Source organism: Physeter macrocephalus, chromosome 14, assembly GCF_002837175.3.
Source record: "Physeter macrocephalus isolate SW-GA chromosome 14, ASM283717v5, whole genome shotgun sequence".
NCBI classification, from domain to species: domain Eukaryota; kingdom Metazoa; phylum Chordata; class Mammalia; order Artiodactyla; family Physeteridae; genus Physeter; species Physeter macrocephalus.
In genome coordinates, this window is record NC_041227.1 from 116,673,274 (window position 1) to 116,687,309 (window position 14,036).

At 53.9% G+C, this 14,036-nt stretch overlaps 1 protein-coding gene across 6 annotated transcripts in view; it reads left to right on the plus strand.

Annotated features, from left to right (window-relative positions):
• Positions 1-12,376, plus strand: part of JUP (junction plakoglobin) — a 28,826-nt gene extending 16,450 nt beyond the window's left edge. For all 6 annotated transcript variants that reach the window (XM_028499112.2, XM_028499114.2, XM_028499111.2 and 3 more), the window contains exons 2-10: positions 1,977-2,195; positions 5,127-5,383; positions 5,623-5,861; positions 6,733-6,934; positions 7,727-7,871; positions 7,999-8,102; positions 9,837-10,175; positions 11,802-11,957; positions 12,167-12,376. In XM_028499112.2, the coding sequence (XP_028354913.1) occupies positions 1,985-2,195; positions 5,127-5,383; positions 5,623-5,861; positions 6,733-6,934; positions 7,727-7,871; positions 7,999-8,102; positions 9,837-10,175; positions 11,802-11,957; positions 12,167-12,361 (1,848 nt within the window). In that variant the 5' untranslated portion in view covers positions 1,977-1,984 and the 3' untranslated portion in view covers positions 12,362-12,376. The remainder of the gene's footprint in view (positions 1-1,976; positions 2,196-5,126; positions 5,384-5,622; positions 5,862-6,732; positions 6,935-7,726; positions 7,872-7,998; positions 8,103-9,836; positions 10,176-11,801; positions 11,958-12,166) is intronic.
• The last annotated feature ends 1,660 nt before the right edge of the window (positions 12,377-14,036 follow it).

A 14,036-nucleotide genomic window follows, 5' to 3' on the forward strand; every position in this document is an offset into this window, starting at 1 on the left:
GGCTCCTGCCTCTGCGGGTTCCAGGTGTGCTCACAGGCAGGGGAGGAGCTGGGGTCGCCATAAAACACGGGGAGACACGAAGGATCCTTGTCATCCTCCCGGAGGGTGGCACTGGGGCCGTCCCGGAAGACATATATCCTTGGTGATCTTTGTTCCCAGGGTGGCACCAGGCTCACCAGCCACTCCAGCCTCGTCCTTAACTGGTCTCCCAACACAATGGGACAATGGGTTTGAGGTGCTGGGTGCTGCTGCCCAGCCTCACGGGTGGACCAGCCTGGGGTCTACTTGCCATCTGAGGCCACACTGGGTGTGCACAGGCCTCAGACTCGGTGTCACTCACACCTGGGCCTGGGCCTGGCTCTGTCATTTCTCTGCTATGCCTCCTTTCTGGGTGGAGCCTCAGTTTCCCCATCTGTAAATGGGGGAGCAGAGCATGTGCTTCGAAACCCACTTGTGAGGATGATGACCTCCTTTTTTTTAAAAAAATTTATTTATTTTATTTATTTTTTAAATTTTTGGCTGTGTTGGGTCTTCGTTGCTGCGCACAGGCTTTCTCTAGTTGCGGCGAGCGGGGGCTACTCTTCGTTGCGGTGCGCGGGCTTCTCATTGCGGTGGCTTCTCTTGTTGAGGAGCACGGGCTCTAGGCCCGCGGGCTTCAGTAGTTGCGGCACGCGGGCTCAGTAGCTGTGGCTCGCGGGCTCTAGAGCGCAGGCTCAGGCGGGCTTCAGTAGTTGTGGCACGCGGGCTCAGTAGCTGTGGCTCGCGGGCTCTAGAGCGCAGGCTCAGTAGTTGTGGCGCACGGCCTTAGTTGCTCCGCGGCATGTGGGATCGTCCCGGACCAGGGCTCGACCCGTGGCCCCTGCATTGGCAGGCGGATTCTTAACCACTGTGCCACCAGGGAAGCCTTCTTGAAGGACACCAGGAAGGCCCTCACTGGGGCACAGCTTCCCTTGCCCGTCCTCCCAGCTGCTGGACTCTGGAGGTCAGCACCGAGACGGGAGCTGGACAGACCAAGTGGGAGTCACCACCTCCCTGGTACAGAGTCAGGCCCCGCTATTCATGAGCCTCAAGTGGCCCCAAGTCTCTGAATAGCAGTGACCACCCCAAGGTCTGCCCCACCCCGAGGGAGAAACAGTACTGATATCTGGCCATGGTCACCGACATTGAACACCTACTGTGTGCCAGGCACCAGGCTGGGTCCTTTACGAATCTGGTCCTCACAACAGCCTACGAGGGAGGTGGTGCTTCCCCATTTTACGGATGAGGACTGAGGTTCAGCAGAGCGGTGAGTTGCCCAGTAGTATGTGGCTGAGATTTGAACTGGTTGGTGGGATTCAGAATTCTGGGAAAGGTTTCTAGAAGCTGGAGCGCTGGAGAGCTGGGGTTCTTAGGGCCTGAGCCTCTGGGGTCACCCGTGATCCTGCCCCATCTGCAGGAAAGTGAGATCTTGGAGTCTCTGAGGCTTCCCAGAGAAACCTGTCTGGCTGCTTCCCTCCCCGATCCGGTTTCCTGCCCAGTGCCTGGGGTGTAGCTGCCTCACCTCTACAGTGCTTCCCAGGGGGCCCCAGTGGATGGGGGTGGGTCTGCGGGACCCTAGAAGCTGTTGAAGGTCCTGGATGCCTTCTCCTGCTCTGGGGGTTTTGGGCTGGAACAACAAGGTGAGTGAGCTGAGGGCTGGGTTGGGGCATCTGGCCCCTTATGCCCCTCCCGCCATTGGGTTCACCCCACCCTGGGCTGGAGGTCAGAGGTGCAAGCCCAGGACTCACAGACAGGTGCCCCCTCCTGGCAGTCCCTCCCTGGGCTTGGTCTCTCCTGTCTCCCACCCTCATCCACAGCCTGCTGACGGCCTTGCAGCTGTGGTGCGGGTTAGGGGTGATGGGCAGGGCCTGGGGAGAGGCTGAAGGTGGGGACTGGGCCTGGTGATGGGATGCCCCACTGCGGCCAGCTAATTTCCTGCCCCTCCTTTGTGTCCCCAGCGGCCACCATGGACGTGATGAACCTGATCGAACAACCCATCAAGGTGAGCGAGTGGCAACAGACGTACACCTACGACTCGGGCATCCACTCGGGGGTCAATACCTGCGTGCCCTCGGTCAGTGGCAAAGGCGTCACGGATGAGGACGAGGCCTGTGGGCGCCAGTACATGCTCAAGAAGACCACCACCACCTACACCCAGATGGTGCCCCAGAGCCCAGGTAGGGATCCCTGGGCACTCTTCCATGGGAATATTCCAGCCGAAAACCAGGCTGGGCCCTGGAGGGAGGTCAGGGTCAGAGGAGGCAGACTTTAGGGGGCTCCCGGTCTGAGGAGGGAGGCACAGCTACTGTTTTTTTTTTTTTTAAATATATAAATTTATTTATTTATCTATTTATTTTTGGCTGCATTGAGTCTTCGTTGCTGCACACGGGCTTTCTCCAGTTGCGGAGAGCGGGGGCTACTCTTCATTGCGGTGCACGGGCTTCTCATTGCGGTGGCTTCTCGTTGTGGAGCACGGGCTCTAGGCATGCAGGCTTCAGTAGTTGTGGCACGTGGGTTCAATAGTTGTGGCTCGCAGGCTCTAGAGCACAGGCTCAGTAGTTGTGGCGCACGGGCTTAGTTGCTCCGCGGCATGTGGGATCTTCCCAGACTAAGGCTCGAACCCGTGTTGCCTGCACTGGCAGGCGGATTCACAACCACTGCGCCACCAGGAAAGCCCCACAGCTCCTGTTCTTAGACTCACCAGTCCGAGGGAGGAGGCACAGTCTTTGCCTTCCATGAAGCATCACTGCTGCCTTCAGGGAACTCAGGGACTGTGGGGAAGACACAGTCCTCTTGCTCCAGGAGCCCCAAATATGCCGGGGAGGCAGAGCCCGGTTCTGGGGCTTAGTCAGGGGTGGGGATCCCCGCCAGCCCAGGATGCCCTGCCTCTCTGGGGGAGAGGAGTATCCAGTCCTGTCTGTAGTCCACAGATGCCTCCAGGGCCCTGAATGTTGCAGCCCAGAGAGCTGTGGGAGCTGGGGAGGGTGCAGGGTAGGCTGTGGCAGCCTGGGCCACGGCAGAGCTCAGCCTCTGCACCCCGGGGAGCTCCTCCCACACAGCAGGCAGAGGCCTCTCAGCTTGGCAGGGCCAGGCATTGTGTTGGTAGCTCAAGTACAGCATCCGGGTGGGAAAGTCATGTGGATGGTCCCTCCTTCCCGACTGATTGGAGGGTGGAACCTCTGCCTCCCTCTCTTCGGGGCTTTGGGACACTCGCCAGGGCAGGGCTGCCTGGGAAGCCGGGGCACCTGTTTGTGGGACTCCCAGACCCGCCAGGGGGTGGAGCCTGGACTCTGAGCTGAGAGCCCCCCTCTCGCTTGCTGAAACCCACAGTCTGGACTTGCCCTCTGATCTGCTCTATTCTACCGGGTGGCCCTCTGGGCCTCTATTTGCCTTCCCGTATAATGGGAGAGTTGTCTCCTTTGGCAAGGATGAGGGTATAATTAGAATCATGAGATTTCAGGGTTGAAAAGAGACCGAGGTTGTCTCATCGTAGCCCTACCTGGTGGTTGAGGGAGGGGCATAGAGTCGGGGTTGGATTCTGGAGTCAGGCTGTCTGAGTTCAGATCCCAGCTTGGGTTCTCATAACCTCTCTCTGTCTCAGTTTTCCCATCTATAAAGTGGAGATAATAATAGTCCTTACGTTCTAGGATTGTTGTAAGATTAAATGAGAAGAGTATAAGGAAAGCACTTAATTCACTGCTAAGCACATAGTAAGTACAGGCACACCTCGTTTTATTGCACTTCACTTTATTACACTTCGCAGATACTGCGTTTTTTACAAATTGAAGGTTTGCGGTAACCCTGCGTGGAGCAAGTCTGTCGGTGCCACTTCTGCAACAGTATTTGCTCACTTCATGTCTCCGTGTCACATTTTAGTAATCCTTGCAATATGTCAAACCTTTTCATGATTATTCTATTTGTCGTAGCGATCTATGATCAGTGGTCTTTGCTATTACTACTGTGACTTGCTGAAGACTCAGATGACGGTGAGCATTTTTTGGCCGTATTTTAAAACTGAGATATGTACATTTTTTAGCCGTGATGCTATTGCACACTTAATATACTACATAGAGTGTACACGTAACTTTGTTTTTTTTTGTTTTTTTTTTTTTGTGGTACGCGGGCCTCACACTGTCGTGGCCTCTCCCGTTGCGGAGCACAGGCTCCGGACGCGCAGGCTCAGCGGCCACGGCTCACGGGCCCAGCCGCTCCGCGGCATGTGGGATCCTCCCGGACCGGGGCGCGAACCCGGTTCCCCTGCATCGGCAGGCGGACGCGCAACCACTGCGCCACCAGGGAAGCCCTAAACGTAACTTTTATACGCACTGGGAAACCAAAGAAGTCATGACCCACTTTACTGCAATAGTCACTTCACTGCAATGGTCTGGAAATGAAACCGCAATATCTCCAAGGTGTGCCGTACTCAAAAAATGTTAGCTATTCCTTTTAATAATAATAATCTCTGGACCTTTTTTTAGCAATATGTGCCAGGCACAGGCATCCTTCCTTTTAAGAGCAGTTCACAACTTTTTTTTTTTTTAAGATTTATTTATTATTTATTTATTTGATTTACTTTCAGCTGCGTCGGGTCTTCGTTGCGGCACGTGGGCTCTCCGTTGTGGTGCGCAGGCTTCTCTCTAGTTGTGGCGTGTGGATTTTCTGTTTTCTAGCTGTGGTGCGCAGGCTCCAGGACGTGTGGGCTCTGCAGTGGCGCGTGGGTTCCAGAGCGCAAGGGCTCTGTGGTTTGTGGCACGTGGGCTTCGTTGCCCCGCGGCATGTGAGATCTTAGTTCCCTGACCAGGGATCAAACCCGCGTCCCCTGCGTTGTAAGGTGGGTTCTTTACCACTGGACCACCAGGGAAGTCCCAATTCACAGCTATTATCTCATTGAATTCTCGTAAGAATTCCCCGCGATGGACAGAACAGGTGGTGCCCCATTTTACAGATGATGTAACTGAGGCGATGGTGCCCTCCTCAAGGTCACTGGTTAAAGGTAGAACTATGAGTGGTGGTCTGGGAGGCAGTCCAGAGGACCCAGATGGGACGCCTGCTCCCCAATGTCCCCCTGTCCGCATCCTGCAGCTCAGTCCCTGCCTGTTGGCCCCCAGGTGACCTGGATTACCAGATGTCCACGACAGCCAGAGCCAAGCGGGTGCGGGAGGCCATGTGTCCTGGTATGACAGGAGAGGACAGCTCCCTGCTGGCCACCCAGGTGGAGGGACAGACCACCAACCTGCAGCGGCTGGCCGAGCCATCCCAGCTCCTGAAGTCGGCCATTGTGCATCTCATCAACTACCAGGACGACGCCGAGCTGGCCACCCGGGCCCTTCCTGAGCTCACCAAACTGCTCAACGACGAGGACCCGGTCTGTGAGGGGCCTGGCCGGGGTGGAGGCAGGGCAGGGGAGGGGAGAGGTCAGGTGTCTGCAGGAGAGGGCCCTACCTGGGGTGGAGGGAGGTCATTGACCCAAGGCCCCATCAGTGGGAAGAGTCTGACCCGGGTCTGTCTGAGCTTTGTGGAGGGGTCTCCTGGCCCTTCCTTCTCACAGTGGCAACCAACCTGGCCCATCTGCTCAGATCCTCCCGTCCTCCCGCCTCCCCGCAGGTGGTGGTGACCAAGGCGGCCATGATCGTGAACCAGCTGTCGAAGAAGGAGGCGTCTCGGCGGGCGCTGATGGGCTCGCCCCAGCTGGTAGCAGCCGTCGTGCGTGCCATGCAGAACACCAGCGACCTGGACACAGCCCGCTGTGCCACCAGCATCCTTCACAACCTTTCCCACCACCGCGAGGGGCTGCTTGCCATCTTCAAGTCGGGTGGCATCCCTGCCCTGGTCCGCATGCTCAGGTACCGACCCCTACTCACTGCAGGAGCCTGGGGCTTCCCCTCCCTTGGACTCCCCACCCCGCCCACGTCCCTGGGCTTCCATACATTTATTGAGCACCTACTATGTGCCAGGTGCAGAACCACACCCAGTCTTGGTGCTCAGCTGCTCACAGCCTAGCAGGGGAGACAGGCATGTAACTCGCAGGTTAGTTATCAGGATACAGTATAGATGAGGGCAAAGGTGTGTCCAAGATTGGTCAGCGGAGCTCCAAGAAGCTGTTCACTCTAATGGCAGGGGGTTGACGGATGAGTGGAGTTTGGCTGGTGTAGATGAAGGGAAGAGTATTACAGACAGAGGGAACAGCATGTGCAAAGTCCCTTGCCACCTTTATCTTTCCCAGCCTTGCAGTGTTGATTGGCCTTTTTCCTTACATCATATTAGGCTGCGAGTTACCTAAGGGTGGAGATACTGATCTTTTTCCCCTCTGAGTCCCTTGCAGGGCCTCTCTAGTACGAGGCCTTCCACATGGCAGTTACTCAGTAGGGACAGGTGTTGAGGGGACCAATCGTGCGTTTAGCACCCAGCCGGGAGCACAGAGCAGGAGGAGTCATGGTCCCAGTGGAGAGAGGAGAGGTGCTGTGCGCTTTGTGCATAAAAATGGGGCTGGGGGACTCCCCTGGCGGTCCAGTGGTTAAGACTCCGTGCTTCCACTGTAGGGGGCGTGGGTTTGATCCCTGGTCAGGGAACTAAGATCCCGCATGCCGCAGGGTGTGGCCCCCCCCCCAGAAAAGTGGGGCTGGACTCAAGGGACACCATTGGGGTGTCAGTACTGGGAGGTGGCCCACGTTTACCTGGGACCTGACTCACGTGAACCCCCTGCCCCTATCCCAGCTCCCCCGTGGAGTCGGTCCTTTTCTACGCCATCACCACGCTGCACAACCTGCTGCTCTACCAGGAGGGCGCCAAGATGGCGGTGCGCCTGGCAGACGGGCTGCAGAAGATGGTGCCCCTGCTCAACAAGAACAACCCCAAGTTCCTGGCCATCACCACCGACTGCCTGCAGCTCCTGGCCTACGGCAACCAGGAGAGCAAGGTGGGCCGCACCCCGCCCCCAGCCAAGACCTGCAGCCCCCATGGCATCACCTTCCGTCCAGCGGCAGCTTCAGGCCACTGCCTTCTTACCCTTTTTAGGTTAAATATATATGTATATACAGATGTACCTGTTTCACCATATTCCTGGATATTTTGAGGATAAGGGAAAGAAAAAATTCATTATCCTCATACAACCGTGTGCTTCTCCAGTGCTTTCCCGTGGGCATATTTGTACACAGTTGTAGTTATAGCAATTTACAGCTTTGCATCTGTTTTCTGCATGATATTAAATTTTTTTTTTTTTTTTTTTTTTTTTTGCTAGACTGTCCTCAAAACCACCCTCTGTAACAGCAAACAGCATTTCCTTTGAGTGGAGGCCCCAGACTTTATTCTGAGGGAGGGCATCTAGGTTGCTCCCGATTTTCCGCCTTTATGAGTGAACGATGCTGTAATGAACATATTCAAGTACACAGCCTTTCCCAGAGAGTAGGAAGAGTTTTTCATCAGTGGGGCTAAGGATTTTTAATATCGCTAAGCTTTTACTCAGAGCTCCAGGTGCTTTCCAGAAGGATGGCATTATTTGCAATGCCATCAGTGGCAATGTATGTTGGTAGTTTCACCTCATCCTTGCCAGCGTTGTGTATTACCTTTTTTTCCCAACGTTTTGGCTTATTGAATAGTCACAAAAGCTATTCAGGTTTTAGATGAAGCACAGTAATAACGGCTGTGTCACCCCCCGCTTCCTTCTTTGTTCCCTGTCAGTCTCACACTCATTTCCCGCCTCCCTCCACAGCTCATCATCCTGGCCAACGGAGGACCCCAGGCTCTCGTGCACATTATGCGCAACTACAGTTACGAGAAGCTGCTCTGGACCACCAGCCGTGTGCTCAAGGTGCTGTCCGTGTGTCCCAGCAATAAGCCCGCTATTGTGGAGGCTGGTGAGTACCGTGGCCTGTGAGGGTGGCCCATGTTGGCCGGGCGGGTGGGGGCGGGGGCCCTGACCAGTGACCAGGCTCGGTCAGCGGTGCTCCCCTGTGGCTGACGCGCCCCCGTCTCCCACCCCAGGTGGGATGCAGGCCCTGGGCAAACACCTGACAAGCAGCAGCCCCCGCCTCGTGCAGAACTGCCTCTGGACCCTGCGCAACCTCTCGGACGTGGCCACCAAGCAGGTGAGGGGGGTCATGGAGCCTGGGTCTGCCTCTTCAGCCACCTCGTCCTTCCGTCTTACCATGTCCGACCTCCTGTCTGGGAGTCTGACCTTAGGAGCTGGGGGAGGCCTGAGGCCTCTGTATCTTGCTCCACTGTGGCTGGGGCTGGAAGTGCCCTGTAGCCCCTCATCCCTTTAGGCTCAAGGCTCTAATCCCTGTTAGGGATTCAGAAAGGGGACTAGATGAAGGAGGCTGATGTTTCCTGGCTGGGGTTCAGGTGGTGTCAGAGGAACGGTTCTGACCTAGACCCTGGGCGGGGAGTAGTAGTGTGCAGGAGACGGCTTGGGGGCCCCTGGTGCCTAAAAACAGCTTAAGGAAAAATGCAGTTTCAGGACAAGTCTTCTGGTCCCTCCCTCCAACATGACTGTCTGCTAAGAATTGCATCAATCGGCTGCTTGTTGAGCACCTGCCATGTGCTGGGCTCCACTAGGCACTGGGGACATTGGCTCCTTTACCCCTTTCAGTACTTGGAGGTAGAGTGTGGGGCCCATCATTAGATGAAGAAACAGAGGCTCAGGTGGTACAGATACACAGTGGAATATTACTCGGCCGTTAAAAAGAATGAAATAATGCCATTGGCAGCAACACAAATGGACCTGGAGATTATCATACTAAGTGAAGTAAATCATTCAGAGAAAGACAAATATCATACGATGTCGCTTATATGCGGAATCTAAAAAGAAATGATACAAATGAACTTACTTATAAAACAGAAACAGACTCACAGACTTAAAGAACAAACTTATGGTCACCGGGGGGAAGGGTGGGGTGAAGGGACAAACTGGGAGTTTGGTATTAACGTGTACACACTGCTATATTTAAAATAGATACTCAACAGGGCCTACTGTATAGCACAGGGAACTCTACCCAGTACTCTGTAATAACCTAAATGGGAAAAGAATCTGAAAAAAGAATAGATAGATGTATATGTATAACTGACTTTGCTGTACGCCTGAAACTAACACGACATTGTTAATCAACTGTACTCCAATATAAAATAAAAAATTTAAAGAAAAAGAAAGTTTTCACAGAAAAATAGAAAAAAAAAAAAAACGAAACAGAGGCTCAGGGAGTTAAGGAATGGCCCTTGGTCACAGCTAGCAGACAGCAGAGCTGGGATTTGAACTCAGGACTGTCTGTCCCCAGATCCTGGGGTCTTCCTGTTCCATCACAGGGCCCACGTGGCTCCCCTTGGGAGAATGAGGCTCCTGGGTTAGGGATGTTTCCTGAAAGCAGATTTGGCCTGGGGGCCACTGAATGGGCAGCAGCTAAGGCCCAGAGAGGGGAGAAGCGTGTAAAAGTGGGTCAGCTGGTCCACGGAAGCATGGACCTCCTCCACAATTTCCTACTGGCCTAGGGGCCTCCCTCGGCCTGAGTAGAGCTCTGTTGGGTCTGAGGACACGAGGGGGTGGAGGAAAGAGCGTGGAGCTTAGAGACAGGCCTGAGTTCAGATCCGGCTCACTAGCTGTGGGTCTGTGGGCAAGGCCCTCAACCTCTCTGGGCCTCAGCTGCCCCACGACTACCTTCTCACGGGTGTTGGCAGGGTCACGGGGATGAACACACACAGGCGGGGCCCATCGAATATGAGCTGAATGGGCTGGAGACCTCCGTAGGCCATCCGTTCTCCCGGGTACACTTGGGAAGACCCTGCGTTCGGGAATCTCCCTCACTCTGCACTGCCTCCCCCGACCCCAGGAGGGCCTGGAGAGTGTGCTGAAGATTCTGGTGAACCAGCTGAGCGTGGACGACGTCAATGTCCTCACCTGTGCCACGGGCACTCTGTCCAACCTGACCTGCAACAACAGTAAGAACAAGACGCTGGTGACGCAGAACAGTGGCGTGGAGGCGCTCATCCATGCCATCCTGTGTGCGGGTGACAAGGATGACATCACAGAGCCCGCCATCTGTGCCCTGCGCCACCTCACCAGCCGCCACCCCGAGGCCGAGATGGCTCAGAACTCCGTGCGCCTCAACTACGGCATCCCGGCCATCGTCAAGCTGCTCAACCAGCCCAACCAGTGGCCGCTGGTCAAGGTACCGCCCACTGCACGGTGGGGTCCAGCGAGGGGAGGAGCTCTGGAGACAGGATTAGGCGCTGTATGGGTTCAGGCAAAGCTGCGGTAACAAAGAGGCCTAAAGTACAGTGGCTCCGATAAGACAAAAGTTTACTCCTCTCTCATGTTCCGGTGTAGACCTCCACGGTGGCTCTGCTCCTGAGACCCAGACTCCTTCTATCTCGTAGCTCAGCCATCTCCTAGAATAGAGCTTCAAAGTTTAACATGCACAGGGCCACCCTGGGTGGTCTCATTCAGCTGGAGGCTCTGATTCGGTGGGCCTGGGGTGGGCCTGAGAGTCTGCATTTCTAACAAGCCCCCAGGTGATACTGGTGGTCCATGGAGCACATTCCTTATGCCAGAGGGTCTGGTCATGAGGGTTGTCCTCACACGAACAGATGGACTACATCATCCCCGTAGGTGCCTTTTAGCCCTGGAGAAGTAGGGAGGGCTAGCAGCGACCAGAAAGTGGGACACATCACTTCAGCCCACACTCCGGAACTTGGTCCTTTGGCCACATCTGGGTGCAAGGATGTTAGCACTGTGCTATGTGTCCTGCTCAAACTCAGTAGGGTTGCGAAAAAGGCAAAGGGTAGAGAGGATTCTGGGGACACTTGGTGTCTGCTACTGGGAGCCAGGGTGGAGCCTTCTCAGGAGGCTGCCTGGGTAGAGGAGAGATGTGTATCAGTTCCCTGTCACAGGCAGGGGAGGTGAGGGTGAGCCAGGGCAGAGCTACCGGTGTGTGTGACACCTGGTGCCTGCCAGAGAGTGAGGAAGCTGTCATAGACTGGGCTCTTGTCAAAGGGCGCAGGAGCCAGCTGGCAGGGGCTCCTACTGCCTAAATTTTCAACAATATAACAGTCCAGATAAGAATGACTCTAAGTGATTATATATATTGTATTTTAAAGAAAGGGCAGCACGCGGTTCCTCCCCTCCTTGGTCTTGGTCTGCAGCACAAGCTCGAGGTGGGCGGAGCTAAGTTGACCCAGCAGCTAAGTTGACAAGTGACCTTGGCAGGTCATCCACCCTGTCCTCATCTCCCCCATGATTTTCATCCCTGCCCTCCTGGTTTCTTGTTTTGAGGATCAAATAAGATGATAAATTGCTCCCCAAGGAGCCCTGGGAGGCCAGAATGGCTCCTTTCAGTTGGAGGACCCTGGGGCAGAGACCTCTCCCCAGAGCCGCCTGCTGGGGGTTGATTACAGTGTGAGCATCACCAAAGCAGGAGGCTTTGGGGGGGGTCAACCTTAGTGAGGACTCCCTCTCCCTGATAATCAGGGTTTGGGAACTATCAGAAAAGCAAGACCATGTTGTCTCTGAGTGGGAGGTAAGCGAGAGGGGACAGGGGGCAGTGTCAGGGCCTGGGGGCTGATGGAATATTCTGGAATGGGGTGTCATTTTAGCAGGGGCTCTGAGAGTTAGACATGAGGACCCACAGATCGTATGGAATAAGGGGCATGGGCTGGGGGTGATCTCATTCTCTGGAGATCTTCCAGCATGTCTGTGGCTGGCCTGGGGACAGAAGCGATGAGAGGGGAAGGAGGAGATGATGCTGGAGAAGTGATGCCCAGGAAATGCCCTTGATGAGTGTCCCTTTTCTTGCCAGGCAACCATCGGCCTGATCAGGAATCTGGCCCTGTGCCCAGCCAACCATGCCCCACTGCAGGAGGCAGCGGTCATTCCCCGCCTGGCCCAGCTGCTGGTCAAGGCCCACCAGGATGCCCAGCGCCACATGGCTGCAGGCACACAGCAGCCCTACACGGTAAGTGAGCTGCAGGGGCCCGTGACCCTCTTCCCTGGGAGTCAGAGTCTCCTCTGCGTGAACATGTGCGCGTGCGAGTGTGTAAATAGGGAGGCGAGTTGCAATTGATGCCAACTCCAAGGACCAGTGAGGTTTGCCAGTGTCGTGGGGGTGTGTGACCACTCCCAAGGGCTACCTGTTGCTATGTGCCAATGGCTCCTCTTGTACAGGATGGCGTGAGGATGGAGGAGATCGTGGAAGGCTGCACCGGAGCCCTGCACATCCTCGCCCGGGATCCCATGAACCGCATGGAGATCTTCCGACTCAACACCATCCCCCTGTTTGTGCAGGTGAGTCTGGGGCAGGTAGGCAGGAGAGGTTCCCCCAACCCCTGCTTCTCCCCACTGCTGAAAGGGGAAGGTTGACAGCCATGAGTTTGAGGGGGTCTGGGCCAGGCATCAAGAGGTCCTGGGAGGAGTTTGGAGAAAAGTGGCCGCACCAGGAGTGACCACTTAGCAAATGCCAGCAAATGAAAACAAAAACTATGTTTTAACGTCTGAAAAAACCTAAAAGCATTGAAAAGTAAACAGCAAACTGGGAAAATATTTGCAAGCATCACAACAGACCAGAGTTTAATATCTTTCATATAAAAAGAGCTTGTTAATACTAGACCCCAGGGCTAGACCCCAGTAGTTATATAAGAAGAGGCACATGCAGTTCCCAGGTGGCTCATAAACAAACGATGCTCGGGACTTCTCTGGTGGTCCAATGGCTAAGAGTCCACACTCCAGATGCAGGGGGCCCGGGTTCAATCCCACATGCCGCAACTAAGAGTTCACATGCCACAACTAAAGACCCCACATACCGCAACTAAGACCTGGCGCAGCCAAATAAATAAGTAAATATTAAAAAACCCAAAAAACAAAAAGCAATGCTCAACCCCAGGAGTTTAAAGAAATGAAGCTTACCCTGCAGTGAGAGCCCATTTTCCACTATCAAATTGGCAAAGAAAAAAATGGGAGTGCTTTGTGCTGATGAAGGTGTGATAAAATGGGCAGTCTTATACCCTGCTGGTGGGAAGATAAGGTGGTAAAACCTTTCCAGAAAGCAGTTTTGAAATATGTATAGACAGCCAAGTGGTACAGGTCTGGGACTCTGTCTTTATGAAATAGCGTAATGTAATTGAAAACATGGCATAGATGTATGCCCAGAGCTAACAATTGCAATGTTACTACTAATAATTGAAAATTAACCTACTGTCCAATGATAAGAGAATGGTTAAAAAAGGAATGGTCCATTATATCATGTGGTCATAGACAACGGTGTTGAAGAAGAACTTCTAGTTTTTGAAATTTTTTCCTTTAATTATTAATGTTCAGAGTAAGGAATTGGTGCTGGTAGCTACCTCCACTTGCCATTGATGAGGTTTTTTACTTTTTGTTGTTGTTTTGCTTTGTAGCATTCTCTTTCTCTCTCTCTTTTTTTTAAAATTTAATTTAATTTTTTATACAGCAGGTTCTTTTTTTAAAAAATTAATTTATGTATTATTTTTGGCTGAGTTGGGTCTTTGCTGCGGCGCGCAGACTTTCTCTAGTTGCAGCGAGCGGGGGCTGCTCTTCGTTGCGGTGCGCGGGCTTCTCATTGCAGTGGCTTATCTTGTTGTGGAGCACGGGCTCTAGGCGCGTGGGCTTCAGTAGTTGTGGCTCGCGGGCTCTAGAGCCCAGGCTCAGTAGTTTTGGCCATGGGCTTAGTTGCTCCGCGGCATGTAGGATCTTCCCGGCCCAGGGCTCAAACCCGTGTCCCCCACTCCCCCTGCTTTCCCCCCTTGGTGTCCTTACTTTTGTTCTCTATATCTGTGTCTCTATTTCTGCCTCGCAAACTGATTCATCTGTACCATTTTTCTAGATTCCACAAATATTAATAGTTAATATACGGTATTTGTTTTTCTCTTTCTGACTTACTTCACTCCGTATGACAGTCTCTAGGTCCATCCACGTCTCTATCTCTTTCTCTCTTGAGTATCAATATGTACGCATAGATTTTTTTTTTTTTTTTTTTTGGTTGCTCTGTGCTGCTTGTGATTTGTTCTCTGACAAGGGA